At 41.0% G+C, this 27240-nt stretch overlaps 1 protein-coding gene across 2 annotated transcripts; it reads right to left on the bottom strand.

The window, feature by feature from the left end:
• Positions 1 to 27240, bottom strand: GAS2L2 (growth arrest specific 2 like 2). 2 transcript variants are annotated; one of them, XM_058164449.1, is made up of 6 exons: positions 26429 to 27240; positions 20319 to 20557; positions 16710 to 16817; positions 11726 to 11822; positions 5874 to 6174; positions 1 to 3322 (listed from the first exon to the last, which is right to left on the bottom strand). In XM_058164449.1, exons 1-6 carry the CDS (start codon positions 26784 to 26786, stop codon positions 1465 to 1467), a joined length of 2961 nt encoding a protein of 986 aa, XP_058020432.1. In that variant the 5' UTR covers positions 26787 to 27240; the 3' UTR covers positions 1 to 1464. The 2 variants fall into 2 exon arrangements, with proteins under 2 accessions (XP_058020432.1, XP_058020433.1); XM_058164450.1 differs by lacking the exon at positions 16710 to 16817.

The following is a 27240-nucleotide window of genomic DNA, read 5'->3' as shown; positions in this document are numbered from 1 at the left end:
TTCTATTAAATGTCTTAATTAGATTTAATATCATTTTAATTACAATCAAATATATATTTTCCTGGCCCTGCCCTGTTTTTGGAATGCAACTCCCCTTATGCCATTAAAAGGCCAAGTAAAGCATTTGGTCCAGCAAAGGTTACGCATTTCTGCTTCAAGCCACCTTTTAAAAATTAGATATCTTCCAGATGTGCAACTTCCGGTTTTCCAAGCCAACATATCCTTTTCCAAATTATCTGGAAGATTCACACATGCGTAGGCTATTTTAAGTGGGACAATGTAATATGCTGTGAGAATAACCTTGAGAAAGGAGGGGCAGAAGATCCACAGTCAAAGCAATGATTAGATAAGAGAAATCTGAATCCAAAGCAAAAATGTAATATGAAAAAATGTCTCAGACTTAACCCTCCCTATTTCTCTTTAGGATAAAGATGGGGAAGGGAGGGGAGGCACATTCAGAATTGCAAGATTCGATTACTATAACCATATAATAAAAGTAGTCTTAGTATTCATAAGGTTGGTGTTCAAGACTGCTCTACCTCAAAGGGTTGACAACTAGGAATATAGGACTGATCCAGCAGGACAACCAGGAATAGATTTGATAATATGTTGTGGAAAGAGGGACAAAATGGCCCCGAGAGTCGTCATGAATCTGATCAAATCAAACCAAATCAATTGTAGTTATTCAGCTGGCAGAAAATGCAACAATCAAGAGGCATAGATTTCTCTAGCAGTCTTTTTTCTTTGTGCAAATATCCAGCGATGTGGAACCCTAAGAATATGAAAGGGTTCTAGTCCTCAGTAGTGCAAGTGAAGCATCTGTAATCAAGTTTCAGAAAGTGTTCAGGAAACTTCAGGAAAGAAGTAGAAGCTAGGGTGTCCTTCCCTTGCGATTCAACATATCATATACAAATCATATAGTTTTGCAGCTAGTCCTTGACTGACAACCAGATATACCCTTGACTTCTGACCAGTTGTTTAGTGACCATTCGATGCTACAATGGACCTCCTACCCCCTTTGGGCTACTTAGAACCCAGATGCAAAGTTCTGATGGTTAGGCCGCTTCCACAGTCACGTGATTAAACCTCAGGCGCTTGGGCGACATGGCCACATTTATGGTCATTTGCAGCATCCCATGATCCCACGACCATGTTTTATTATGGTTTTGCTGATAACTGGCACTTACTTCCAATTTTCAGCAAAAACTGTGCTCATTGTGAACCATTGATTCATTTAATGACAGCAGTGTTTGTGGCAAAAAGGGTCATCAAATCTGACTCGTTTTACAACCATTGTGACTAACGACTGTAAAGGGCAGGCTCCGTTGCAGTCCTAGGTCAAGGACCACCTATCTATCTTTGAAGTGTACCCTTCTCACAGAGATGGAAGTTTCTGGTTGCAATCTTTGAAGAGTGATGGGCTTTAAGCATATCAAAAGATTACAACTGCATATTCAGTTGTAATCACAGCCAGGTTTCCTTGTCATCCAAAGCACCCATTATCTGTTCCGTCAGACTCAGTTGCACCTGTTGTATGGAGGACAAGCTGTGCTCACATTTTGTGTTTCCAGTGCTCTCTTCTTTCACCATAGCTGGGCCATTCTTAGTCTGACATTTGGCCCTGTGGGCTTTCCCCTGGCCTTGGGTGCTAGCTGCTTTTCGGGCATATCTGTATGCCACTGGTGTGGGGATCTTTGAAGGCTTCTTCTCAGGCCTGTGATCTCTGCGTGGACGGATCTTGGGGCGTAGCTTGAGCTTGTAAAAAGATGGGACACGCTCTGGTTTTTTTAGCGTTCTCCTTGGTTTACTTTGCACATTCTCTGCAACAACAGAACTTTCTGAAGGTTTGGGAGTTTCTTCATTCAGTAATGTTTGAGGGGTATCACCAGTCTCACTAACTTCTGTCCATCCTCCATTATTTGCATAGGGTGGCTTATCCTCCTTCGCTTCAGGCACTAAAGGGTTTTCATGTGGAATTTCTCTTTCCCCAAATATTTGTTTGGCCTGGCTTCCATTCAGCAAATACGAATTGACTGGAAAGGAAGAAGAAAGGTCAGTTCCCATGTGCTCCAGATGGAGGGCCATGGAAAGTTCTTGAATTACACTGTCATAATGGAGGCCTGCTGGATGCAACCTTGTGTCTCTTTCTGGCACATATACGCCACTACGTGGAACGCCTTCACTACAAGTCAAGATCTTCTTGGTTCTTTGCAAAAAGGACAAAGAAGGAACGGATACTTTGGAAAGGTTACAACCTACCATTGTGGAGTTTGTCTCTGAGTCATTGTCCTTTCTAAACTCTTCCAACTGGTTCTCTCCAGGAAGATAGTTGTCCTCTGAATCTGCTTCCAACTCCTTGATATTGGACAAAATCTCCTCTTCCAAACTTCTATACAAAGCTCGTTCTTCAGCCAAGTTAATAGGTAATGGTGTGTAGACACGTTCCTTTTCCACAGAGGGATCTTCTTTTGTATCTCCAGAGCTCAACTGACAAGAAGTTCTCAGGATATTTTTTTGCCCCTGCAATGCCTGACTATCTTTCGTTTTCTCTTCTGAGTCCAAGTGATGGACTCCAATCCCTAAGTGAGAAGGCAATGAATCAAAAGCTTCCATGCTGACCGTCTTATTCTGTTCCTCTTTAGGACCCATCTCATCCCTGGGTATTTTTTTGCTGTTCAACTGGAGATGTTCTTTGGCCAAGGCAGGATCAGGATCACTATTCCTAAATAGTCCTTGATAAGCCTCATTCCTCCTAGGAGTCGGAGGCCTGCAGAAAAGTGAGCCAACATTTCCTGAGGTCATTAAACAACTATCCTCTCTTTGAAACTGGGCTGGGTGCTTCGTTGGGGATGAAGAGAGCTGAGCTACTGAATCTTTCCTCCAATTATGTACAAGAGTCCCTTTCTGCTGTCTCTGTAAGTTTTCCATTGGGACTTTAACAGTGTGTTGGTAAGAGGTTTTAAAGTGTTTATCTGGGCTGGTAGAACATATCTGTGAACAACTGTTTCCTGCTCGTTGGCTATTTCCTGCTGGCTGAAATGCCTCATCCCTTCGTATCATTGTTCCCAGTGGTCCTGGTTTCTTTATTTCTGTTTTCAGAGTCCCTGCTGCTGTCTCAATCCTACCAGGTTCTCTTCTGGACCTTGGAGCAGAGAAATATTTCAAACCATGTGAGATGTTCTCCATGCTCCCATTTTGCTGAGGTGAAAACGAGACACAGAATGTCTCTCTGCCACTCCGTGTAGAAACTGTCTGCTTGGAGTCAAGCCTCTCTCCTCTACCTAGAAGTCTCTGGGATGGAGTTGCGGATCGTTCCCTCACTCTGAAAAAGAAAAAGGTCCACAACTATGAAACTGGGGAATACGTATTGCATGTGTATACTGATATTACATACACTATGGTGATAGTAGGAGCAGGAGACCGGAGGCCTCTTTGAGGAATGTTTTCAGTAACTAGGAACGCCTTTGATTAATGTTTCTAGTTCTTTAAAGTCACAGAACATTATCCATGTCAGGGGTCTCCAACCTTGGCAACTTTAAGACTTGTGAAGTCCACAAGTCTTAAAGTTGCCAAGGTTGGAGACCCCTGATCCATATGGCATGTGGATTCTGGAAAGAACTGATCTGTAGATGAGCAGGCTGAGCACAAGGGCAGAATCAAATGCATCATAGGTTTGGAATGGCTACACTCCTACAAAAGGTCCAAGTCCAGCCCCCTGTGAATTTCATTTACCCTTATTCCATTTACCCATTTACTCTTAATCCTAACCCTAACCTGGAGATAAATTGTTTCAACTTCTACCCTCAAAACGATGCTCTGCACACCAGAACAACAAGACACAAGGACAGTTTTCCCCCGGATGCCATCACTCTGCTAAACAACTAACAACTCTTCCCACTTATGGCTATAGAATAGAATAGAATAGAATAGAATAGAATAGAATTATTTTATTGGCCAAGTGTGATTGGACACACAAGGAATTTGTCTTGGTGCATATGCTCTCAGTGTACATAAAAGAAAAGATACGTTCATCAAGGTACAACATTTACAACACAATTGATGATCAATATATCAATATAAATCATAAGGATTGCCAGCAACAAGTTATAGTCATACAGTCATAAGTGGAAAGAGATTGGTGATGGGAACTATGAAACGATTAATAATAGTGCAGATTCAGTAAATAGTCTGACAGTGTTGAGGGAATTATTTGTTTAGCAGAGTGATGGCCTTCGGGAATCTATATCTATGTTGGATTGTATCCTTACAACTTATATTGTTTTTATTATTTCCTAGTATGATTTGATTGCTTATTAGTATCCTATGACTATCACTAAGTGTTATATCTTATGATTTGTGACGAATATATTTTATTTTTTCTTTATGTACACTGAGAGCATATGCACCAAAGACAAATTTCTTGTGTGTTCAATCACACTTGGCCAATAAAGAATTCTATTCTATTCTATTCTGTTCTACTCTATTCTATTCTATGCTATGCTATGCTATGCCAATTTAGTTTGACTGCTAGTAGATCAGATTCTTGTGCATAGGTTGCATGTAATAAACTTTTAGTACTTTGACTTCAACTCCTGTCCCTGGTGATGTGGGCTGTTCAAACTGGCCAGAGACAAGGCTATCACAAAGATTTGAACTTTAGGACCCGTAATTTACAAACTCATTATGCCTCATTATAATGTGGAAAACACACCTCCTGAATATGACAATGAGCATTAAGATGCTCAGAGCATGGGATGCTATGAAATGTTACATTATATATAAAGCTACTGAGCAGGCTTGCTAGATGGTAGATGAGTCAAATGATGCTAACCAATGAAAGAACACATTCCAAATCCAATAGGTTTGAACTGTATATAAAGTGATTTTCTACTTTACTAAGGGGCTCCTCACCTTGTCTCTATGGGGGCCCTTACTTACTTATGCATAAATAAAGACGTATTAATCTACCTTTTTGACTCAGGTCCTATTTGGGCAAAGGCACAGCAGGCTAATGAATCTTGAGCTGCAGTGGCACAGTGGTTAAAGTGCAGTACTGCAGGCTACTTCTGCCAACTGACTGCAATCTGGCAGTTCAAATCTCACCAGGCTCAAGGTTGACTCAGCCTTCCATCCTTCCAAGGTGGGTAAAATAAGGACCCAGATCATTGGGGGCAATAGGCTGACTCTGTAAACCACTTAGAGAGGGCTGTAAAAGCACTGTGAAGAGGTATACAAGTCTAAGTGCTATTGCTATCTTGTTGGTATTTACAGCCAACAAGGAGTGCATTGCTTTCTGTGTACCGCAACAGAACATTGGTCTGTCGAATCAGTTATGCCAACTGTGCCTAGAAAAGATTTTGATCACAGTTTTCATCATTCTTTGACAACGTGAGACTTTTAGTCCATCAGCAAAGGCTGACATCACTTAACATTTCAGCTGGCAGCAGTACTTCAGGTCCTACGCAGGAGACTTCTCCATCACTTGCTGCTCAGATTTCAATCTTCATATCTGCAACTTTTCTAATATAAAACCTGCTCCCCTTAACAGTGGAAGCTCCTTTCTCTGCAAGATGATTTTTGCAGGAGGAGTCAGATAATCAACTGTTGATACGCAAGAGACAAAAGGCAGCATATATTGCCAAGACTTTTCAAAGAGTAAAGTCATGATGATTAAGACAGGACAGTCTACACAGCCAAACACTTGGATGCATCAATAGTTAAGCTAACCTAGAGTGTTATGGTGAAAATATAGAAAAGGTGGCTTGTCAACCATCCCATTACTCCAATACCTCCAGTCAATTTTAGAAATTTTGCTCAGAACTAAAAAAACCATTTTGGAAACAAATTCTGTGGATTTCAAATTCTTCTATTACCTTATTGAAGAGGCTTTCCTGAGCTCTGAATGATCCCGGGACGTCTGCGGTCCTTCATTTTTCTTGCTGCCACCATTATTGGAGGACGCTTGAACCTTCTTAAACCCGGAACCTAAACTGTGGGGCTGATAGGACCTCCACTCTACTGGGGGCAATGGACTTTGGTATCTGCTCACAATTAAGGCTGGCTGAGACTTATTACAGCTGTCTTTCCCGGATGTTAAACAGGCTGTGATCTCATGCTGAACCTGAGTAGCCTGCATCTTCTGAGGATTGGCCATCTTCAAGGCCTGCTTGTGAGCTGCAGAGAAAGCAGTAACAACAAAGTCTTTAGCATATCAAAGCCTGGAGCCATCTAGAACTTTTGGTACTACACTTTTTGGGATTCTAGGGTCCTATGTCAGGCCAAGGAGTTAATTAATCCAGTTATCTGTTCCCTGCTGTTGCCAGTTTCCAGGAAACTCATAAACACGGTGGCACATAATCCCATTTTAATTCCACAAAGACTCTATTACCAAAGCAATGGGTAGGAAATATGACTATTTTTGGTCATTTTTGACCAAACTATAGCAACTATACTCTGGTGGCTCAACAGACTAAGTCTGTCTGTTATTAACACAGCTGCTTGCAATTACTGCAAGTTCAAGTCCCACCAGGTCCAAGGTTGACTCAGCCTTCCATCCTTTATAAGGTAGGTAAAATGAGGACCCAGATTGTTGGGGGCAATAAAGTTGACTTTGTATATAATATGCAAATGGATGAAGACTATTGCTTGACACATTGTAAGCCACCCTGAGTCTTCGGAGAAGGGCGGGATATAAATTCAAATTTAAAAACAAAACAAAACTATACTGTTGGGATATAACCACCTTTACTTTTATAGAAGGATGGAGGCTGGAAAGCAAGAGAGAAGCCATTTTGAATTCTCTCTGTGGTTGTATTTTAATAACCCATTGAATTAGTGTGTTGGGCATCGTATAGATTTAGTCAGATTTAGACAATGGGTTTGTACAGATTAAGCATTGTACAAATGTAACCTGTAGATGTTTTCAAAGGAACCTATTTAAAGTAAAAGGGATCAGGATGGACAGTTGAAGACAGTTGCAATGCAGAATTGCTGGGTGGGACGGGATAGGGGTCTAAGCTGGCTCATTTGTACTCAAAGTAAGGCTATGGACTGTGAAAATCTGGATAACCAGTAGATAGCAAAATAGCTTTCTGTATCTTTGCTGCACCTAGTGGTTATGACATTAGTTACAGTACAAATACAGTAAAGGTAAAGGTTCCCCTCGCACATATGTGCTAGCTGTTTCCGACTCTAGGGGGCGGTGTTCATCTCCGTTTCAAAGCCGAAGAGCCAGCGCTGTCCAAAGATGTCTCTGTGGTCATGTGGCCAGCGTGACTAAACACCAAAGGCGCATGGAACCTTTACCATCAAAAGTGGTCCCTATTTTTCTACTTGCATTTTTTACATGCTTTCGAACTGCTAGGTTGGCAGAAGCTAGGACAAGTAACGGGAGCTCACCCCACTAGGGATTCGAACCACTGAACTGCTGACCGTTCCCTCAGTGTCTTAGCCACTGAGCCACCGCCTACCTTACAAATACAATAAGGTAAACCTAATTCAAATAATCATAGATTTAAACTTAAAGTGCTGAGCATTATTAGACAGGTATACTGTCTAACAATAAAGCTTAGCTCTTTAATTCTATGATTATCAAGTTTATGGTTGTAAAGTTTATTAGCATTATATTCTTCTAAGTTTACACATACACATAAAGAATGTGCAGGTATATTCTTTTTGCATGTTTAAACTTAGCATGAGATAATATTTTGTTATATAATTCTAATGCTATTTTGATTTCAATTTGTATATTTTTATAGGATCTTTCTATGTTTTTGTTTTAACAGAGTGAGAAGTTATTATATATTTGCATATGTACTGAACAACATAGGAAGCAATATTTTTTTTTTGTATCACTTTTCCCACCATGTTTTATCTCTCCCCAATTTTTCTTTTTCTGTTATTTTGTATTTTATCCTTTGAAACTTAATAAACTTAATTTAAAAAAAGAGCTGAACATTCACTCACTTCAGTTTTATTCCAAAGAATCACTTTTATTTTTAAACCCATTCATTCTTCTCCTAATTTCCCTTTTCACTGATTTCCAAAACTTGTTTTTTTAAAAAAATATTCATAAAAAGTACTCTGCATTTTAATCTTATTCAATCCATTTCTTGCTCTCTTTGAATACATCCTTTGGAATTATTTTTCTCTCATCTTCACAGTTTGCAGAATTCATTCCCTTATAAGTCCTCAACTTATAACCACAGTTGCAACCAGAATTTCCATTGCAAAGCAAAACGGTTAAGTGAGTTGCACCCAATTTTATGAACTTTTTTTTTTTTTGGCCATTGTTATTATGCGAATCACTGCAATTGTAAAGTGCATCATGAGGTCATCATTAAACAAATCCAGCTTCCCCCATTGACTTCACTTGTCAGAAGCTGCCTGGCAGACGGTGATCATGTGACCCTGGGATGCTGCCCTTGTTGTAAATACATGCCAATTGCCAAGTGCTCAAGTTTTCATCACATGACTGTGAGGATGCTGTAATGGTTGTAAGCTCAAGGACCAATCCTCAGTCATTTTGTCAGTGGCATTGCAACTATGAACAATTGCTCAATAAATGGTTGTACGTTGAGGACTATCTGTATGCATTTTTTTTCTCATTCACACCTTTTCTTACTTCTGCACTACTATTAATCTGCACTACTATTAATCTGCACTATCTGCACTATCTGCACTACTATTAATCTGCACTACTACTAATCGTCTCATAGTTCCCATCACCAATCTCTTTCCACTTATGACTATATGACTATAACTTGTTGCTGGCAATCCTTATGATTTATATTGATATATTGACCATCAATTGTGTTATAAATGTTGTACCTTGATGAACGTATCTTTTCTTTTTATGTACACTGAGAGCATATGCACCAAGACAAATTCCTTGTGTGTCCAATCACATTTGGCCAATAAAAAATTCTATTCTTCATCCTTCCAGTTCCACCAAGTATCTTTTTTCATGCATCCCAGGTGCATATAGCACAGAAGAGGTATTCACTTACTTTCCCTACTGGTTCACAAACGTGTGAGAGATTGCGCACGCTTCGCTCGGATTGACCCCGTCCACACATGTGCTGGGCCTCCCGCGCATGCTCCCAGCCTCAAAAATGTGCCTAAATAGGAAGGCAAAGAACTGGGGCGGGTTGGCAGGCCCACCTGTGATTTCCGCTATTGGTTCGGGTGAACCATTCTGAACCAGCTGAATACCATCTCTAATAAAGTAACTCCTCCTGCTTCAATTATTTCCAGTCGGTTCACAAATGGCAATTCCCTCAGGATGCCAAAACCATTGTAAATACATGCTGGTTGCCAAGCAACCAAATTTTGATCACGTGACCAGGAGGATGCTGTAACTTCAAATAGTCACTGAGTGAATGGTTGTAAGTCCAGAACTACCTGTATTCTGTCCCAGCGAGACTTCCAGCTTTTTCTACCTAATTCAGGGGTCTCCAACGTTGGTCCCTTTAAGACTTGTGGACTTCAACTCCCAGAGTACATCAGCCAGCAAAGCTGGCTGAGGAACTCTGGGAGTTGAAGTCCACATGTCTTAAAGGGACCAAGATTGGAGACTCCTGACTTAAATGTTATCGGTTAGATCTTTTTTCTTCTCTATTTATTGCACTTAAATTGAATTCCACTTTCTCTTTCTGTAGATTCCCTTTCCATTCCTTCTCTTGGGAAATTAATCTATATTTCTAATACACCTTCATACTTTCTCTTCCAGCAGACGTTCTAATTTCATTCCAGTTTCTTTGAACTGTTTTTCTTTTCTTACATTTTTCATTTTTTCTTGAGACCCAATTTTGACATCAATCAAATAATGGACCCTCTAGTTCAGAATTTCTTATCACCTTATATCCTTCACCGATTCTCTTAAACTTTATTAAGAGACATTGCTTCAACCCCCTGTTTGAAAGGCCCTGTTTCTAAGCAGGCATTCGCCAGTCACAATTCTCATTCATTCTTGGGACTTCCAAAGGCCCCAATCATTTTTTTCTGTAGTCTTTTCTCTCATGTCAGCTAACAAGATTGTGTTTCCCTTGAGATTACATTACATTCATTCAGAATGTTGCACGGCTTTTCTCCAAACTCATCACGGTATTAATTTTAAAAATCCTATTTTCGTAAATTGTACAGTAATCTAAATGAACATGATTGTATGCTTTCTGACATACGACTTAGCCTTTTCCAGCTCAATAAACCTCATTTTCAGTCACTGCCTATAATCAACTCTGTGAGATCATACATTAGCCAGAACGGCTTCTAGTTTCATAGACAAACAACACATCTTTTTGTTCTTCTTTCATTTCATTCAGGCTTTTTACCATTTATTCCTTTCTTTCATGCCAAGTTATACTGTATGTCAAAATCAGATGGGCCCATAGATATCGACCTCCAAAGCCCACTATGACGTTAGTCAATTGAGACTTTCTCATCATGCTTTTAGTATAATTGAAAAGGCATGAACTAGGTCACCAACCTTTTGTTAAGGAAAACACTAGTCAATTTGGCCATATTTTACAGCCTCAATTTACAACTGGTAGCTTAGCAACCATTTCAATTTCCAACAGATTTACTTGTAGGGTACTTATGTCCCAGATTCCAAGTTCCAACTATTAGGGCTCCCTGCAGTCACACGACTGCACTTCAGGTGCTTGGCAATTAGGAACTGCTATGGCCATTATTCGTAGTTTTCTGTTGTCATATGATCGTATTTTACGAAGTTCCGTTGAAAACCAGCACTCTAGTGTTTAGCAAAACCATGCCCATAGTGAACCTTTGGTTCCTTTAACAACTCTGGAGTTCACTTAGTGCCCACAGATTTGCTTACAGGATGCCACAAAAAAAAAATCATGAAATTGAATTAGTCATATTTTACAACCATCATGAGTTATAACCATAATGGGCAGGCTCCATTACAGTAATAACTCAAGATGTCCCAAAGATCCTTTTTCAAGAGGCAGCTGGACTTTCTTGTCTTTTTCTTTGAAGATGTTTTCCTTCTCATCCAAGAAGCTTCTTCAGCTCTGACAGGATAGTGGGGAATGGAAGGATTTATATTCCTTATAATTTATATAATTTATATTCCTTATGTCTACCAGCTGTCAGCAAGGAATATAAATCCTTCCATTCTCCACTATCCTGTTAGAGCTGAAGAAGCTTCTTGGATGAGAAATGAAATGTCTTCAAAGAAAAAACAGGAAAGTCCAGTTGCCTCTTAAAAGAAACACCTTTGGGACAACCATGACCTGGATGACTGAGAATTTCTACAGACTTTTAGTAACTCAAGAATTATCTGATGCCATCAGTGTAACCAGAGCAGTGGTGAAACCAGTTTGCCACTGGTTCGCTGCCCACGCATACTAGTTTTTATCACTACTAATTTGCCCAAACCAGTGCAAACCGGTAGCATTTCACCGCTGAACCAGAGTTATAACCCAAGCATGCTCACATGATTCTATGCAAATAGGATCTCTAAATCTAGAGATTGTCTTGCCTCATGCCAGCTAGGAGATATCTGCAGTACACAGATGCACTTTTAAAATACAGAAATGTCAAAGGAGGAGGCATCTTATCTTTTTGGCAGAGCAGAGATACTATTTATGGATTTTTTTAAAAAAGACTCAGATATAATTGATGGATGCCATTCTTGGAGTCTAAACTTAGAATTGCAAGCAAAGTCATACTTTACACTAAAAAGGAATAGAAATGGACTCACAGAGTGAAGTACACCGGCATGGGTCATGCTTATCCAAGTAGTGTTCCAAGGTGTCCCAGCCACCACCTACTCGGACCATCACATGATTCCGCAGGATCTAGACCAACCAGAAACACGTGTGAGCAAAAATCACCCCAGCCATGATATTAGACGCCATCTTAGCCATCCTCAGCTTTTTGCATACCCACCTATTGTTCTTTAAAACAAAGACTCACCCCTTTGGATTGGGACTTCCCTTTGCACATTCTTCCTGGAAGTCCTGGTTTTCTACTTTCCATTGCTTTATTATTTATTTATTTTATTTATTTATTTATTTTCACCAAACATGTATTTTATCACAGATACAAGTGTAAACATAATTATAAATACATGAAACGTATACGAATAAAAGAAAACATTAGGACAGAGACGGTAGGCATGCTGGTGCTCTTATGCACGCCCCTTACAGACCTCTTAGGAATTGGGTGAGGTCTACAATAGACAGTCTAAGGTTAAAGTTTTGGGGATTTGGGGAAGAAACTAGAGAGTCAGGTAATGCATTCCAGACCTTGACAATTCTGGTACTGAAGTCGTATTTTCTGCAGTCTAGTTTGGATCGGTTTACCATAAGTATGTGTCTGTTGTGTGCTCTTGTATTGTTTTAATTGAAGCTGAAGTATTCATTGGCTGGTAGGACATTGTAGCAGATGATTTTATGTACTATGTTTACGTCAGACCGAAGACGACAAACTTTTAAGTTGTCTAAGCCCAAAATTTCAAGTCTGTGGGGGCTCCCACCTTCTGGAATGAACTTCCCCCAGGACTCAGTCAACTTCCTGACCTTCGAACCTTCCGCCGCAAGCTTAAAACACATCTATTTATTTGTGCAGGACTGGACTAGAATTTTAATATTAAATTTAATTTTAATGGGGTTTTATCATTTTAATTTTAATTTTAAATTTTGGCCTATTTAAATAAGTTTTTTAATTAGTGTTTTATCTTGTATTATATTTGTATTTTTATCGGGCTGTAAACCGCCCTGAGTCCTTCGGGAGATAGGGCGGTATAAAAATTTGATTAAATAAATAAAATAATAAATAAATAAATAAGGTATTTTGTTGCGAGCAGAGGAGTGGAGCAGAGGAGTGGAGGACTCTTCTTGTGAAATATCTCTGGACTCGTTCAACTGTATTAATGTCCGATATGCAGTGCGGGTTCCAGACAGATGAGCTGTAATTGACTAAGCAAACAGCTGAGTCATTTGGTTAATAACACAGAATTAATTGATTGAACAGGATTATTGGAGGGAGTGGGAATGGACTTTAATTCCAGCCCCCCCCCGCCAATGATTTAATTGATAGGATTGGCTGACATCTCAATCCTTTAATGGAAGTTCTTCCTCCATGGTTGGGAAGGGAGTTTCCATATTTGAGCTGCAAATATCCAAGTCACTATTAGTGAGTTAGAAATTTCAAGTAAGTCTTTGCTGCCATCTAATTGCACATGCTAATCCATGGCACAATGTAGCACTGAGCCCAAAATAGCATCCTCAGAGACTTGCATGCAAACGGATATCCTATTCAATTCTGGTTATAAGACAAAGACAACCTATACAGCTCAACATGGCTACTTGCAAGGCAGATACATCTCTGAATATCTTCCTCATTTTTAATTATTTTTCAAGTGCATCAGAAGCTCTTTGATTGTTGAAGGCACTGAGAAATCCGGAAAAGAAATATCTCTGAAATGATGAGCCAATGAGTCACCAGTTGTCTAGTGGGGCCTTAAAAGTGAGATAAATTCATCTGCTTGCTACATTTGTAGTGGATCTCTCAAGTTCAGAAGTAAATTTATCTCTGAATACCAGTAACCAGAGGAAGATTTTCTTGATCCTGCCTTGTTTCCTAAAGATGTTTAATTGAGTGCTATGAAAACAGGAGGCTGAGCTAGTTGATCCTTTGACCTCTACCAATATGACTAGAACTCTTTTATGTGGAAATGTGGTTTATACATGAATTATTTATTTATTTATTTTATTTATTTGTCGAGTACGTATTAGATAATATATATAAGTATAAGCATGAATTGAATACATAAAATGAATGCAATTAAAGGGAACATTTGGACAGGGACAGTAGACACGCTGGTGTGCTTATGTGTTGTGACTCCGGCCCCTGAGCCTGTCCTCATGGAGGAAGATGACTCTGAAAGTAATGGGGAGGAACTGGCAAGGCCTCCCTCTCCAGGACCCGCCTTTTTGGCAACACCTCAGGTTCCAGCTGAAGAGCTGGCAAGGCCTCCCTCTCCAGGACCCTCCTTTCTGGCAACGCCTCTGGTTCCAGCTGAAGGCCAGGAGGAAGGTGTGTCGTAGCACCCACTAATAGGGAGTGATGAGGATCAATCTTGGATTGATCCCAGGCAGTGTTGGAAGGAGAGGCATGCGCAGCAAAGGAAGAGGTGTGGCAGGGCAAGAGATTGCTGAGTCACTGAGCCATGCCCCACAGGGGATAAAAGTGGGTGGGGTTGCTCTGCAGGCTCTGTGATGGACAAAAACTACATATCATGAGCTTCGGATATTTCTCAGACTTAAGGCTTGAACTTCTGACTATTCTTGGAACTCTTGGTTGCCCCAGCAATGGACGGAAGCTACGCTGACTCCTGGAGGTGATAAGAAACTTGGCAGGCATTTGGAGAGTAGCTGCCAGAACTTTTATCTGCCAAAGGAAACCAGGTCGGCTTGTAAGAATAAATTACTGGCAGACGTCATTCGTTCGTGTGTTTTTCCTCGGTGAAGTGGGGGGACAAAACATTATGCACGCCCCTTACTCTTAGGATGGGGTGAGATCAACAGTAGACAGTCTAAGGTTTTGGGGTTTTGGGGATGAAACCACAGAGTCAGGTAGTGCATTCCAGGCATTGACCACTATATTGCTGAAGTCATATTTTCTGCAATTGAGTTTGGTGCGGTTTACCTTAAGTTTGTGTCTATTGTGTGCTCTTGTATTGTTGTGGTTGAAGCTGAAGTAGTCATTAACAGGTAGGACATTGTAGCAGATGATTTTATGAGCTATGCTTAGGTCATTCAGAAGGTGGCGTAGTTCTAAATTTTTTAAGCCCAAAATTTCAAGTCTGGTGGCATAAGGTATTTGTGGAGGAGTGGAGGACTCTTCTTGTGAAATATGTCTGGACACGTTCAATTGTATTAATGTCCAATATGCAGTGTGGGTTCCAGACAGATGAGCTGTATTTGAGAATTGGTCTAGCAAATGTTTTATATGCTCTGGTTAGTAGTGCAATATTACCGGAGAAGAAGTTACGCAAGATTAGGTTTAAAACCTTGACTGCCTTTTTGGCGATGTTGTTACAGTTGTTGCTTTGGCACTTAGATCATTTGATATGAGTACTCCAAGGTCCTTGTCAGAGTGAGGGTCATCTACAAGGTCATGTCCACTCAGTTTGTATTTTGTGTTCTGATTTCTTTTGCCAATGTGTAATTAATTATCATATTAATTAATATTATTTAAAATTAATATAATTAATTAATTATAATTGTAGTTAATACATTTACTAACTTAACAGTAGTACAGTTGAACTTCTAAAACATAATTACCTTTCAAGCCTACTCTTTGTTGTTCGGTGATGCTGCAAAGAATAAGGATGAGAACAGGGGTGAAATGTAAATTTTTTTACTACTGGTTCTTGGTGGAGGGTGTAATGTGACTGGGTGGGCATGGCCAACTTTTTTTTTTACTTTTAAAAGCATTTTTTCTACAACCTCTATGGCCGAAGAGGTTGTAAAAAATGCTTTTAAAAGCCTCTGATGATCCCAGCTGAGCTGCATGATCATCAGAGGCTTTTTTTACTTTTAAAAGCATTTTTTCAGCCAAAGAAAAAATGCTTTTAAAAGTAAAAAAAAACCTCTGATGATTGTGTGGCTCAGCTGGGCATCGGGGGTGGGGGGGGCAAGGATTTCTGCTACCGGTTCTCCAGAACCTGTCAGAACCTGCTGGATTTCACCCCGGTGTAAGGTGAAAGCAAAACATTTATGAGAATAAAAGTACGAATGGAGAGATACAGTAGATTTAGCTATATTTCCTTTTCTTATTTCACGCCTTTCATTTCCTTGGCTTGCTAATTCTTATTCTCTTTCAGTGATCTACATAACCGATGCATGCTTCGAAAAGAAACCATGTGTTGGATGCGGATGCGGATGAGAGCAAGTGAAGCAGGGCTATCCTCAGTTCTCAGTCAAAAAACTCAAGAGGGCAATCATGATTGAAGCCGCACCTTTTAAATTGTATCTCGTAGATTGAAGGCAAAGCTTTAACCACCGATGTCACCATCTTGAATGTCTATGGAGATTCTCAGGCATCCAGGTGATGGTTGTCCCGAAGGTGCTTTATCCAAAAGGCAATTGGATTTTCTTTGTTTGCTTGTTTTCTCTTGAAGACGTTTCGCTTCTCATCCAAGAAGCTTCTTCAGTTCTGGCTGAAGTGTGGTGGTGGTGGTGGGGAATGGAAGGATTTATGTTCTTTGCAGTCATCTGGTCATAAGTGCTCTCTCTGAGAATCATTGAGGCCATTTGGGGATCTACCTGTGCTTTTCAGGATCACTTGAATCAGGATGCAAAGGGGTATGGAATGTTCTTGAAACTGCTGAAAGTTCCGTTCAGTCAGAACTGAAGAAGCTTCTTGGATGAGAAGCAAAGCATCTTCAAGGAAAAAACAAAAAAGTCCAGGTGCCTTTTGAAAAAAGTATCTTGGTCACCATTTTGACTTTTTTGACCCTACCCTGCAAACACCCCTGTATTGAAGGCTACGTCTAGGTTGCTTTCATTTTGGAAATGCAATTTGTTTTTTTCTCAGCACAATGGCCCGTCTGGATTTGTTTGTCCATTGAAGGAGGTTGCTATTGACACCAGGCAGATCTTTACCCCTAAGAGCTCAATATGTGATGCTCCGTAAAATTCTTGCTTTCTGAAAGGTAATGTTTAAGCTTGACTCACCCTAACAAATATGAGAGTGTTGGAATCACCGATGCGATACTTTCCCTCTGAGACTTTGACCATAGAGAACTGAACTGGACAGGTGCACCGGCTTACAAGGTGCTGGACCTTCAGGGAAAGCAGAAGAAAGGAGAAAAAAAATCATAAAGATCTTAATAATGAAAGGCATCAGGTAAACCTGCCTTGAAGTTGGAAAACCCCACCAGAACTATAATTTTAAAGGGAGAAAAAAAGACTCTGTGTTGTTTACATAATTACCCACTGAACTCTTATTACTCAATTAAGTCAAATTATGAGTGTACCGGTAGTTCTTGTCAGGGGTGGGCTTCAAAAATTTTAGCAAGGGGATTGTTGTGACCCAGGCCCAAGTAGGTAGTAATAAACTTAGTCCGTGGAAAAACAAACTTTATTCGAACAGCTGGGAATTACTTCATTCCCAGAGTCGTTCAACTCAAAGTAAAACAAATGCCTCCCAACACAAATTCTTCCGTTATCTACCAAACCTAAGTCCAATTAGGCAAACTGCCAAAGGCCCTTCCTGTCAAAGTCCAGAAGCCACAAAAACAAAGACATATACGAAGCAGAGGACAAAGCAGAAGATGCAGCTACAACGTTGTTTTCCGGCAAAGCTGAAACACCGGTGCTGGTCTGTTTTAAGCCTTATGGGAGGAGCCAATCATCTCTTGGCCCTACTCCCGAGTTGTCCTCTCTGCTTGAGCTGCTCTTGCATTCTGGCAGCTCTTCTCATGCGTGCATTAGGAACAGGCTCCTCCTGTTCCTCTGCCTCACTACTATCAGTCTCTGGAGGCTCTGGAGTCCGCACCTCACATCCCGATGGCCCTGGCCTCACCTCAGCCTCATTGCTGTCCAACTCCGTTGCCAGCTCCGTAGGCTGCTGACGGACCACAACAGGGTTCTCTGCCCAGTTGCTGGGTGGGTGTGGCCATGGTGGGAGTAGCCTAGTCAGCCTTCTGCACAACGGCACTCCCCGGGTTCCAGAGGCTTTCTTCAAGCCTCCAGGAGGATAAAAACAGCCTCCCCAGGCTCCAGTGGCCCTCTGAAGGCCGGAAACAGGCCCATTTCCAGCCTTCCCAAACTTCCGTTAGGCCTGTTTTTTGCCCTCCCTGAGTCTCCGTGCGTGCCCTGCACTTATCTGCATCCAAAATGGGCCACGTGGGGACTCCTAGGAGGGGAGGGGTGAGGTGGGCCAGCCAGGAGTGGGATTTGGGGGTTCTCCAAACTGCACGGAATCTTAGCTAAAGGTTCTCCCAAATCCCTGAGAACCCCGAGCAGCCCACCCCTGGTCCTTGTTTAGCAACCACAATTGGGATGAACAACTCAATTGTTAAGTGAAACATCAGGAATTTAGGATCTTTCCTTTGCTTTTAAGATCTATGGTGGTGCAGTGGTTAGACTGCAGTACTGCAGGCTACTTCTGCTGCCTGCTGCTGCCTGCAATATGGAAGTTCAGATCTCATCAGCTCAAGGTTGATTCGGCCTTCCATCCTTCCAAGGTGGGTAAAAGGAGGACCCAGATTGTTGAGGGCAATAGGCTGACTCTGTAAAACCACTTAGAGAGGGCTGTAAAGCACTGTGAAGCGGTATATAAGTCTAAGGGCTATTGCTATCTACAAGGGTCATTCAAGGATTGGATTGCAAAGTTATTTTTTCATCACTGCCATAATGACGAATGGTTGCTAAATGAGCCAGTCACTAAAAGACGACGACCCATATATAGTTTTATTATTTGGCACACAGCTCAGGGCAGTACACAACAAGAAAACAGTAAGAGTCAATAAAACTATATTATAAAACTAAATGTTAAAAAACACCATTCACAACTTCATGCAAATGCTTAAGCATTGGGAATAAAAAAAATCTCATCCAGCAGCTTGTGGTTATTTAGATGTAATGCCAAAAGGAAAAAATGAGTCCTTAATGCATCTCTAAGGCAGAGTGGGAACTAAGCAGAATCAAGAGCCACTTATTTGAGATGGGTAGTATAGAAATGTGATGAATCTGAATCCTATCAGGCAACATTACCTAAGTATGTAACGCTGTGGGAGATTTCTGGATGGGCAGTTAATTCTGGAGATAGACAACCCTCAACCTACGACTGTTGTGACATACAATAGAAATTCCAGGTTTTATTATGGTCATAAGTCGAGGACTACCTATATAAATCCAGCCTCGGTGTGTTTAGATTGCCAGAGTGTAACTGAGAAAGGGCAATTATGTCTGTATTACTGAAACCAAAATAAGCCAAAGGTGTTGCAGAATATTTAAAATAATCGCAGAGCAAATAGCAGGTTGCAGGAACTGGGTATGTCTAGTTTAATAAAAAGAAGGACTAGGGGAGACAGTGTTCCAATATCTCAGGGGTTGCCACAAAGAAGAGGGAGTCGGGCTGTTCTCCAAAGCACCTGAGGGTAGAACAAGAAGCAATGGGTGGAAACTGATCAAAGAAAGAAGCAATTTAGAACTAAGGAGAAATTTCCTGACAGTTAGAACAATTAATAAGTGGAACGACTTGCCTGCAGAAGTTGTGAATGCTCCAACATGGAAATTTTTAAGAAAATGTTGGATAAGCATCTGTCTGAGATGGTGTATGGTTTCCTGCCTGGGCAGGGGGTTGGACTAGAAGGCCTCCAAGGTCCCTTCCAACTCTGTTGTTATATTATATTATATTATATTATCTTATATTATATTATATTATATTATATTATATTATATTATATTATATTATATGATATTATATTATATTATATTATATTATATTATATTATATTATATTATATTATATTTTATTATATTATATTATATTATATTATATTATATTATATTATATTATATTATATTATATTATATTATATTATATTATATTATATTATATTATATTATATTATATTATATTATAATAATATACCATGTTTCCCCGAAAATAAGACCCTGTCTTATATTTTTTTGAACCCTGAAATAAGCGCTTGACCTTATTGCCATGCACTCAAAAGCCTGATTGGACTTATTATCAGGGGATGTCTTATTTTGGGGAAAACAGGGTAATGGGTTTGCACTGATATATTTTTTTGGGGGGTGAGAAATCTGCTCAGTTAACTATCGGGGAACTTTTGCAGTTGATTCAAATGTTTTACCTGATTAATAATAACTATATGCCACCTGACTCTCACTAAGTCCTTGTGGTCTCTCATTCACCAGCCAACCAGGTCTGACTCTGCATAAGGAACAGCCAAGGCTGAACCTTACTACCCCTTGTTGCACCGACTTTTAAATAGGGAGCTCATCACTAGCCCTCATTTGAAAATGTCAGGTAGATCCATGCCTTCTATGAGAGACAGTGAAATGATCAATTAAAATATAATCCTAAGAGTTATTACTAGACTTCTCCACAAATTCCAATTTCATAGGTTGAGGATTTTGAGGGATTAAAAAAACCCTATGAACCAAAAGGATACTGATATTGGAGACAGTGTGGAGAAAGTGTTCGGTGGCACTAATTAACCTCCCCGATCCTCTGGAGTTTGCCTTAAGTTTAAACATCCTAACCTTCACATAGAACTTGTATCTAGCCATTCTTAAAGACTCTCGTACCATCTGGTCCAAATTCTTGAAGTTAGGAGGTTCCCTCTTGGGCCGGGGAAGAAGTGTTTCATCTGGTGGAAGGTTCATATCTTCACGGATTTCGTCCTCAATGGCTTCCTCCATTTGGATGAGGACAGGAGCACTCATGCCAAAACGAGAAGCCCGTCGGGCTACCTCCAGAAGACACAAGACAAAGTTCTTCTCGTTCTTGCGCAAGACCAGGTCCTCCGTCTCAAACATCAGGACCTCTGAAAGACAACAGAGAGGCCAAACTCAGTGAGGAGAAGAAAGGAGGAAAATTGCTACAAGATGCTCTCAGAGCAGAGATGGACACCCAGGAAGAGTTGAGTAAGAAACAAAACAACTCAATGGATTTGCTTTGGTTGCAGTGCCTTGGGGGGGATGGGGTGTGACATGATCAACATTTGCCACCTTCCCAACCATCTTACAGCAATCAAAGTCAATGGGGGAAGCTGGATTCACTTAACAATGGCAGTGATTTGCTTGACAACCATGGCAGAATAAGATTGTAAAATCAGCCGGAACTCGCTTTAACAACTGCCTTGTTTTGCGATGGAAATTCTGGCCCCAATGGTGCTCATAAGTCAAGGACTAACCTGTATATTACTGCCCCAAACACCTGTTCTAGAATCCAATCCCAATGTACTGTTTCTTAGAATTATTCATTTATTTATTGTGTATCATATTAGAATTATTTGGATTCATTGAATTTGAGCAAAAGATTAATTTTACAATAAGTGTATTGTAAAAAAGTATGGGATGCACCCAGTGGTGGGATTCAGCCGGTTCAGGCGAACTGGTTGTTAAATTGCTGGCTGGCCCCTTCCCTCCCCGCCTTCCTCTCCTCAGCTGGGCCCCTCCCATCTCCTGCTATCTGAGTCAGAGTCTGATAATGAAGAGGAACGGCCTGGCATGCCTCCAGCCCCCAGCCCTGGCACCATGCCCGGACAGAACGTCAGGAATGAGCAAACAAACCTCCCTCCTACAGCGTGTGAGCACGAAGCCAGCCACGTGCTAGAATTGCCGGCAGCAGATCAGGAGGACGGAAAGTCACAGTGGACGGATCCCTGCTTCCGGAGAATGGAGAGGCGGCGTCAGCAAAAGGAAGGGAGCGGCAGGCCTGGATAAGTGCTGAGTCATGGAGCCACACCCCATGGCCTATATAAAGGATCTGCTTTTTGGCATTCCTTGAGTCAAGCAAAGTCTCATCTGGTTTGCTGAAGTCACACCTTGGGTTCCTGCCTGCCCTGAGAACTCTGACAGGAATTTGGCAAAGCTGCAGAGGCTTCGTGGCCACGCTTGGTACAGCCTTCCCAGACCTGGCCATCAGAGGGGCAGTGGGACACAACATCTAGGCCCAAAACAGGACGCTGGGAGTGCGCCATGCCCTACCCACGGCCTGTTTTTTTCTTCCAGGAGGCTGCAGGGAGGCCTACTAGGCCCAAAATGGGGCACGGGTGGGGCGCACACATCCACGACCAATTTTTCCTCCCAGGGGGAGTTCAGGAGGCCAAGTGCTGCCTGCCACACCCCTGGCCATGAACTCCATCGCCACGCCCACCCAGTGGTCATTAGGGCAGACAACTGGTTGTTAAATCATTTGAATCCCACCACTGGATGTACCCAAAAGAATGCTCAGAGAGGCATGCATAGAATTAAAAATAATAATAACTTAATAACCTAAACCAGAGGTCACCAACCTTTCGGACCTCAGGGACCACTAAATTCATAATTTTAAATCCTGCAGACCACTAATATAATCTGCCTAATAACTAGCTGGGTGGGCGTGGCTAGGTGGTCATGTGACTGGGTGGGTGTGGCCAACTCGATGTCACTTGCGTTGAGGGGCACCTTGCCAGCTTCTACTTGCCCCTCCCCTCCCAGCCATTCCTTGCCTTCTCACCCGGGCTTCTTAGGGCCCCAACAAGAAGCAGTTGTTGGAGCTGAGTGGCCACCATGAGAAAGAGTTGGCAAAACAGCTGGATCAGTTCAAATTGGATCTGATGGAGGAAGCTCAGCAGAAGCACCTCACTGAGGACTAGGAGCATAGGCTTTCCAAGCAGAGGAAAGACCTGCGGGAGTGCAAGGCCAGGTACCGGTACCTGGAGACTCAGTGGGCTGAGATGGTCAGCCACTTCCAGGCCACGAGGCAGTCCCACTGGAACAAGGCCCTCTGGCTCTTCACCACCAGCGGCACTTCCCTCCAGCCTTCGCATGAAGCCCTCCATCAGGAGGCTGAAGCAGACCCCCAGGTCAGAATTTCTGCCTCCCCCTCCAACCCACACAAAAAGACCCTGAAAGGAGACTCTCTACAGCAACTCAAACATTCATTGCACATATCCGGCCCAGGGGTCACAGTTTGGGGACCCCTAATTGAGTGCAATATAAAAAATACAAATAATTTTTCTGCGGACCACCAAAATTTTCTTGCGGACCACCAGTGGTCCATGGACCGCCAGTTGGTGACCACTGACCTAAACTGTCCGCTTGCAAGCCATTCCTCTACTGAAAAAGAATGAGGCTCTTTGACATTCTTCAGAATTAAATATTAACAAAATTCATATCATGTCTCCCATCTAACGGACTATTGCAGATGTTGCTCTGTATATGAAGCCCACTGTTATACACAATATAAAACAAAACCTGATATTAATGGCAAGCAGATAAAGAAGCCTTTTCTAGAGCTGAACCAAAGAGAAAGCCATACATGACCTACCCCCTTTGAATGTTGTGTTCTGACTGCTTAATGTAGCTTTTCCCCTACAGCTATTATCTACATTGACTGGATAACAGCTACCCTCCTTTGCAGCCAGCATGTTTCCCCCACTTTTGTGAATCATAGATCATCGGATGGTCCAAGGAAGATTATGTATGCATTAATATTTTTTTCCGATGTTTTTTTTACTGTTTTTTAAAAAATTGATTTAACTGCTTTATTAAGTTTTGGGGTTGTAAGCTGACCAGAGTCTGGTTGAGATAGGCAGCTATAGAAAATAAAATAAAATAAAATAAAAAGTTTATGATTCTAGTTCAAATCCATTTGCCTCCTCTGATGGCCAAGAGGTTTTTGACAACTCAGCAGGCTTTTCTCATGGTAGTTTTCAACCATTTGGTACAGGCAGTCCTCTACTTAACTACAGTTCACTAAGTGACTGTTCAAAGTTACAGTGGCAGTGTAAAAAGGATCTTATGACAACTTTTCATACTTACGACTATTGCAGCCCTCCCCAGGGTCACATGATTTACACTCGGATACTTGACAATTGACTCACGTTTATTTATTTATTTAATTTATTTATTTATTTAATTAAACTTTTATACCGCCCTTCTCCCGAAGGACTCAGGGCATTCCTGAGCCTTCATTTAAAACAATTAATATACATACTAAAATAACAATTAAAAAGCTTATTCAATAAAAGGCCGAAATTAAAACCGTCCAAGTGACCATATAAAATACCCAATAAAATTACAATTAAAAAATTTAAAATTTAAAATTTAGAATTTAAAAATCAGGCCAGTCCCGCTTGGATAAATAAATAAGTTTTCAGTTCCCGGCGAAAGGTCCGAAGGTCAGGCAATTGGCGTAAACCGGGGGGAAGTTCGTTCCAGAGGGTTTATTTATTTATTTTATTTATTTATTAATTAGATTTCTAGACCGCCCTTCTCCCGAAGGACTCAGGGCGGTGTACAGCCTTATTAAAACACATAGGTACACAATAAATTTAAAATACATTTAAAATGAAATATTTAACCGGCCAATTTAAAACTAAAACGGTCAAACGACCGATATAAAACCCTAAACTATAAAATCACCATTAAAAACCCATAACTTAAAAAACTAACCCAGTCCAGCGCAGATAAATAAGTAAGTTTTGAGCTCGCGGCGAAAGTTTATGACGTTTGCACTGTCCTGGGGTCATGTGATGACCTTTTTGCAACCTTCTGATAAGCAAAGGCAATGGGGAAACCCGATTCACTTAACAACCATGTTACTAATTTAAATAACGGCAGTGAACAACGGCTTAACCGATCTGGCAAGAAAATTCGTAAAATGGGGCAAAATTCACTTAACAAATTTCTAATTTAGCAACATAAATTTTGAGCTGCGTTGCAGTCGTAAGTTGAGGACTACCTGTATTATTCACAGATTCTATATCTGGGGGCTTCACATAATCCTGACTGCTATAGCTTTGGCTCCTGTATTGTCCTCCATTAATTGTTCTAAGCCCTGGACAAATCGGTCCAATAGAATAGTGAGAGAGAGGAGAGCCAATGAAAATGGTGGAAGACCAAACTGTCTCCAAATTCATGCCAAACAATGAGAAAATGAAAGAACAGTTGTAAAAAAGGCAAATTGCCTTCCTATTCAGGTGTATCGTATTTTTCGGCATATAAGACATACCTTTTCCTCCCAAAAAAGACAGTGAAAATCTGGGTGTGTCTTATACTCCGAATGTAGCCCCACCCAGCTTCTCAAACTGAGGTTTCAGAGGCTGAAAAAAGCATCAGAAACAAAGCTTCAGAAGCCCCCAAACAGAGCTTCAGAAAAAAAGAGCTTCAGAAAAGAAGCCCCCAAACAGAGCTTCAGAGGCTTTTTTTCTGAAGCTCTGTTTTGGAGGCTTTCAGAGGCATAAAAAAAAGTTTTTTCTCAAACTGAGTTTGAGAAGTTTCAAATGCAGGGCACAGAGCTCACAACCAAGGAGCCTGTTGCTAAAATTCACCTCTGGCAAGAGTTGATTGGGGTTATTCTGGGAGGCAGATCCACCTGCCAATCAGCTTTTTTCTTATTTTCCTCCCCCCAAATAAGGTGCGTCTTATATTCCAGTGTGTCTTATACTCCAAAAAATACGGTATATATGATGGAAAGTGAAGATCTTAGGATTCAGCCTTTAAATGCCTTAGAACATGGGTCTCCAACCTTGGTCCCTTTAAGATTTGTAGACTTCAACTCCCAGAGTTCCTCAGCCAGCTTTGCTGGCTGAGGAACTCTGGGAGTTGAAGTCCACAAGTCTTAAAGGGACCAAGGTTGGAGACCCCTGCCTTAGAATGCTCCACTTTTCTCATTATTTCTTCCTAACAGGAAATATATGCAACACAAATAAGAAAGCGATCAGGGCTTTAATCACATGATGATGGCCAAGATCTTGACTCTTTCTCCTTCGGGATTACAACTCACACAATTGTCCACCTGCTTGGCATGAAAAACATTTTTAAAAATGTCTTTTTAAAAACCCCAGACCGAAACCACCATATTAAGTAGCTGAGAAACACAAGAAATCAACAGTTTGACACCAAAACAATATACATTAAAAAAGATATATCATTCTATTAAAATGGGGGGAGCCGGGTACCAAACATTTCATCCCCTCTACTTTGTCAGGGGAAAAAATGCAACAGAGGAAGCAGAGACAGATAAAACACGATACAGGTAAAAATTCCACATAATTTAAACCTTGCTCCCTTTAAAATTTAGTCTTTCAACTCTTCTGGCTTCTACCTGCACTTAAACTATGTGTTAACTGACCTTCTAAATCTTCATTCTTGAAGATTTACATTATATCTCCAATTTAAGGAGAGTTAATTTCTGGTTAAAAGCATCCACAGGTCTCATCCTGAACTGCAAACGCTGGTCTTTCAACAACCAATTTAATAGGGAACCAACAATGGAAGTGCATTGTAAAGGTGAAAGGCCAAGGAAGGGAATTAGACGTTGAGGATTAATTAATTTGAGTAAGTGTAGCCAGATTTCCAGAACAAATCTGAGGACAGATGAACACTAGGAATTCAATCATCTTCTGCGTTTATTTTCTAACAGAGTGAAAGATACCTGCAGGGGCGTATACCGTATAGATGTATTCTTTTAAAGAATCATGCCAAGCAATGTTCTAAGTAAGTTGGTTTTGGATTTTAGAAAGATATGGCTAACAATCAAAGGGATGATCGACAAATCAATAGAAAAGACAAAACACAAGAAATGAAAAAGGAAAGTCAAGAAAGGAAAGCAAAAAAGTATTCACATTTTAATCATTCAAATGATTTGCTTTTAGCAATGCATTCTCTTATAGCACTGCACAGTATATCAATTTAAATCTGTGTACCTTTAATATCCATCTCTTTTCGGCACCACTGAATAAAGTTGGACACATTGTCTCGAGCTTGGAAGGTGCCCGGCTGAGCAAAATCGTTACAGGTTACACCATATATGGGAAGTTGGAGTTTTTTGCCCAAACTTGGATATTCCTGGTTGAGGTCTCTGGCTACCTGGGTGATGTTGTTAGCGTGATGACAAAGAAGGACGCCTGTTTCCAGGACATCCAGAAAAGATTGCACATCAATGCCGACATCATAGAGTTCCTTAAGCCATTCTGCCAAGTCCTCCTTCATGGCATACAAGTATTGTTCGCTAGTCTTGTAAGGGCGGATGCTTCGCACACTGGCTTCCTGAATCCCTGACATCTTCCTGGCAAAATCCCTGATGGAGCTTTGCCTGTAATCCGCTGAGCTGTTTTTTGAGTTCTAGCCGTTTTCTCCTTGATGTTCAACCCATCACTAGAAGTATGTCCAATCATTTATAGCATTTGAGGACCCACCTCATTAATCTTTTTAAAGACAAGGTTTACATACCCATCTCCCACTCCTGTCCTGTCCTTCACAGGATTTCAGAGAATCAGGAAAGACCCAGGGAGGTAGATCCTCCTTATGCTCTTCTGAGAGATCTTCTCAAGATTATCTCCATCTCAGCATTTTGGTGTCTTCATGCGATCAGCTCCTTTAGAAGGAGGCTACTTGCTTGAACCCTTGCTTTCCTCTTAAACCAGGCATCTCAGCTATACCACAGTTTTAAGCACATAAGGGAATTTTCAGAATTTTGGGAGCAGGATGCAGAAAAGGAAGAATCTCCTAGCGTGCC

This window comes from Ahaetulla prasina, chromosome 1, assembly GCF_028640845.1.
Source record: "Ahaetulla prasina isolate Xishuangbanna chromosome 1, ASM2864084v1, whole genome shotgun sequence".
Taxonomy (NCBI): Eukaryota; Metazoa; Chordata; class Lepidosauria; order Squamata; family Colubridae; genus Ahaetulla; species Ahaetulla prasina.
This window is presented reverse-complemented; position numbering and strand designations above follow the sequence as displayed.